At 47.9% G+C, this 4565-nt stretch overlaps 1 protein-coding gene across 1 annotated transcript; it reads right to left on the bottom strand.

Annotated features, from left to right (window-relative positions):
* Positions 1-826: 826 nt before the first annotated feature.
* Positions 827-4041, bottom strand: MARS2 (methionyl-tRNA synthetase 2, mitochondrial). Its single transcript, XM_056111661.1, has one exon. It carries the CDS (start codon positions 3991-3993, stop codon positions 2212-2214), a length of 1782 nt encoding a protein of 593 aa, XP_055967636.1. The 5' UTR covers positions 3994-4041; the 3' UTR covers positions 827-2211.
* Positions 4042-4565: the final 524 nt, after the last annotated feature.

Here is a 4565-nt window from a genome sequence, read left to right as displayed (position 1 = left end):
GAGGCTTACAGGTTTATCATCTTCTCAGTGGTCTCAGATCCCATTTCTTGGAAAGACATCCCTTCCTCTTTTGATTTTCACCTATTATCCACTTAACCATTCAAACAGAATGCATCAACTGAATGCCCATGGGTTATTTACCTATAACCTATTTGCCTCACGCAAAAAAAAAAAAAATTTCAGGTGATTTGTTATTCATATCTCTAGAATATCTATCACTCTATCACTCCTCTCAAAATATTTCATTTTTTGAACCTCTTCTCTAGCTCCCTATTTACTACAGTACCACAAATATTCTGGCAATCAATTCGGTGCACAAAAGGAAATTTTTCACCTTACAAGCCAGTTTATTATCAGGCCATTTAAAAAGGATAGAAGAGTGTTCATTCATGGTAAGAACTCTAAGATGGATATTAGGAGAACTTCAAAAGTAGAGGTTATCATGTCACTGGTTTTTCAAGTCTAATTTCCTTATCCATGTAAATACATCCAATCTCATTCACCATTCTGTTCTAGTAAACTCTCAAAATTTTTACTCTATCCTAGGCCCTGTGAATCAGCCCTGTGATCCCACAAATAACTAAAAGATCAGAATTCCATTATGATGTAAATAGCGTCTGAATGAAAGTTAGTAGAAACAGTCATTCCACCTTCAGAATGCCTTAAAACTAAACTGTGTTTCCAAGCAACCATAAATCATTAACAAACAGAAGCAAAAGTGAACAGCAGTACCTATAGAACTACCAGAACAGTTTTAGAGAGCACTCACCTGGCAACCATTCACAAAAGGAATATTTCAAGGCAAGTTTTTAATTTTGGCCAATCACCTATGAGAATGCTGGCTTACTGTGCTATAGCCATTATATAAATTGATACCTTAACATCTTGTCTGTGATGTTCTCTTATGGAGCCTTGGAGAGATCCCTAAATGCAGTCAGAATCCTGAAGCACTGATCATTTTCCTCCCTTCACCATCATCACCTTCAACAAATGCAACAGAACAAATCTGAATAAGGTACTTACAAACTTTTAAACTTTAATAAGTGAAAACAGCAAAAGAAATAATTAGTAAAAACTACTTAAAAGTAAACGTATGAAAAATTTCTAAATTATATTAAAGACCATGATTGACCACACCAAAAGAAATCATGTAAGGTTAAGTATGCATGTAGATAACAAAATTTAGACTAGTTTTAGAAATTGCTCCTTTGGGGGAAAGAGAGATTACAGCAGTTAGGCGGTTGCCCTGCATGCAGCTGACCAGTTGACCTGCGCATTTTATAACACCAGGAGGTAAGCCCTGAGCACTACCACGTTTGGTTCAAAACCAAAAATAAAATAGCCCTTTTGAGTGATTTAAATATTTTTAATCATACCCGTATCGTAATGCTATTAAAGTGTAAATAATCTGAACACAGCAAGTACCTCAAAAATTTTTATCATACTGTCCAAATTTAATACATGTACTTACTAACTTATTAAATATTAAGGAGTAAACATTCTTTTTCAATATTCTTTAAAGAATTGAGTATTATCTTTTTAAAATTACTTTCAGTGAAACAGCAGTGGTTATTCCTATGTTCAGAAAATTAAGCCTGAAGTCTGCAAAATTGGATACTGTGTAAGAGCGCCATCTACTGATTGAAGTGCAATGTTACAAAGCGTTAACTATTGGGCCATTAGGGCAGGGAGTGTTTTAAGAACTGAAAATATAAACACTAGTAAAAATCATCACCTAGGACACTGGTTTTCAAAAGGTTTAACAAGATAATCTTTTTAACAGGAGATTCAATATAATAACAAAATAGGGCCCCCCTATAAAGCTGAGGTAGGGGTCTCCAACTCTCAGGCTCTCTAATCTGGCCAGCAGAGGCCACTCCAGTAAAAAAACATTAGAGATAGTCCAGACAAATAACTAGTTTAGGAGGCGGCACAATGAGAACAAATCAGCAAAGTTGTCTCTAACCCATCTTTGCCCTGGAGACACTCGGACACTCAATACACATGGCTAATGGATAATGGCTAAAGAGCACAGAGAACTGAAGAATGCAAGGTAGGCACCTGAAAAGCTACAAACCTCTTCTCACAGGGACACAGTTTATGTGCTCACTGAAGCAACACTTTAAGAAAAACACTAACTTTCCTGAAAATGCAAAATAGTAATACATTTGCTATTTTTTTTTAATCACAAGTCATTAAAGATAGGAGTCTCTAGGTCCTATGGGCTTTCATCAGCCAGGTCCTGGACTGGTCCAGTCTAGGAAATAAAAGCCCAGTTTCAGGTCCCAGCCTCCTCCCTTCAAAAGGGCATGGATGTCCATAAAATCGAGGCAAGAAGCAGAGTTCTCCAAGACCCCTCTCTGTGGCAGAGACTCCCAGCCTGCACAGCAGCTTGTCAGCCAGGGTTGGGGTGACAGGCTGGAGCAAAGTCCCAAAGACTCGCAAACATTCCAAGGCCACATGAAGTACAGTACCTAGCCAGGGACCATCCACAGGACTCTCCCAGTTCAGCTTCCACGGTGCATGCCTTTGGACAAAGCCGTTAGTTTGCCGGACACAGTTGGACACTGCCTCCAGGGCCTTATAAATCTGAAAGTTATCATAGTGGTCAGCTACCTGCTTGGGCAAAGTGGCCACTGCACTCACCAAAGCATAATCCTCTGCCTGAGCACGCACTAATGGTCCCCCCAGCCCAGGCTCCCTGGGAAAGGAGTTAGTGCAGAACACCGGATAGGTTCCAGAAGGATTGATTCTGGTGGCAGTGCATCGGTTCAAGAGGCCTCCCAACGCATCTGCCAGCTCGGAATCTAACAACTTAACCACCTTCTCATCATAGTAATCACAGTCCCAGTTGGGAACACCCTGCCGCAGGAGAAAGTACCGAAAGCCATCCACGGTATAGCGGTCAAGGCAAGTCCCGGGGTCCACCACGTTGCCCAAGCTCTTAGACATCTTTTGGCCACTGACAGTCCAGTGGGAGTGGACACAGATGCGGCGAGGCGGACTCAGGCCGGCGCCTAAGAGGAAGGCAGGCCAATAGATGCTATGAAATCTCAGGATGTCCTTGCCTATGATGTGAACGGTGGCTGGCAACCAAGATTCGAACTGGGCGTCTGGGTAGCCAATGACGGTAAGGTAGTTGACCAAGGCGTCCAGCCACACGTAGATGGTCTGCGACTCGTCGCCAGGAACCGGGATGCCCCAGTGCAGGTTGCTTCTCCTCCTTGAGACGGACAGGTCGGTCAGCTCCTCTTCCAGCCACTGAAGGACTAAGTGATAGAAGGGCTCCGGGGTGATCGCCCGGGGGTTGTCCCGCAGCCACCGCTGGAGCGGCTCCCGAAACGCCGAAAGCCTGAAAATGTAGTTCTCTTCCTGGGTCCAGGAGACGGGGTGACCGCTCTCGAGCGACACGGGGCACGAGTCCCCCGACGGGCCGGGTTGCCGGGTGACCTTGGCCTCCGGCAGGAAGCACTCGTCGGACGCGCAGTACCAACCTTCGTAGACCCCCTTGTAGAGCAGACCCCGAGCCTCCAGCAGGCCCCAAAAGTGCTGCACGGCCGTCCGGTGTCGGGGCTCAGTGGTCCGGATGAAGTCGGTGGAGGCGATGTCAGCCTGGCGGAAAAGCTGGTGGTACTGGGCCGACACTCGTTCGCACAGCTCGGTCGGGGCGAAGCCGGCCGCGGCGGCCGCCTGCTGGATCTTCAAGCCGTGCTCGTCGGTGCCCGTTGAGAATCGCGTGGCGGACGCGCTGGGGACTCGGAGGCGACGGTGGCGGTACAGGGCGTCCGCCAGCACCGCCGAGTACAGGTGTCCGATGTGCGGGGCCGCATTCACGTAGAAAATAGGCGTCGTGAAGAAGGCGCGCCTGTCGCCCACATCGTCTCGAGGGCAGAGGGGGCGCGAACTGTAGCGGCGCGGACCAGACGCCTCCGGGAGCGAGACCTGAGGAGCTCCGGCGCGACCGAGCAGCCGGAACACGGATAACCGTAACATGCTGCCCGTCCGGCTTCAGCGGCTGACGGCTCGCGCCACGGGAAGGCGTGGGGGGGCGCCTGCGCAGCCTGCTCGCTCCGCCGCTTCCGGTCAGAAAACCAATGAGGTTCGAGCCAGCGAACGGGCCTCCTGTGGCCCCGCCTCTCTCCTGTGGTCCCTCCCCCCGTGGTCCCTCCCCCCGCCGCCCCACTTCCATTCCCTCCGCCCATCTGGGACTAAGCTGCAATGAAGCGTTAAAGCGCGCAAATTCGAAAGCAGCAGTTCAGTGGGTCAGGGAGATTGTACAACGGGTAGGGCTCTTGTCTTCCATGGGGCGGATCCCCGGCCTACCGAGCCTGCCAGAAGTGATTCCTGAGCTCAGAACCAGGAGTAAATCCTCAGCATAAATGGTGTTGGCTCAAAAGCCCAGAAAAAAGAGAAAAGTAAGAATCGAAGATAGCAGGACGGAAGCACTAGCCTTAGAAGAGGTTATTCAAGTGCGTCAATTAAAAAAAAATCTTTTTCTTGGGGCTGGAGTGATAGCACCGCAGGTAGGGCGTTTGCCTTGCATGCGGCCGACCCGGGTTTGATTC

Source organism: Sorex fumeus, unplaced genomic scaffold, assembly GCF_029834395.1.
Source record: "Sorex fumeus unplaced genomic scaffold, SorFum_2.1 ptg000014l, whole genome shotgun sequence".
Taxonomy (NCBI): Eukaryota; Metazoa; Chordata; class Mammalia; order Eulipotyphla; family Soricidae; genus Sorex; species Sorex fumeus.
The sequence above is the reverse complement of the archived record's forward strand: the minus strand, read 5'-3'. Positions and strand labels throughout refer to the sequence as shown.

Bases quoted from the DNA above. Each gene is read 5' to 3' on its own strand.
- MARS2 (XM_056111661.1), bottom strand. From the start codon at position 3,993: ATGTTACGGTTATCCGTGTTCCGGCTGCTCGGTCGCGCCGGAGCTCCT.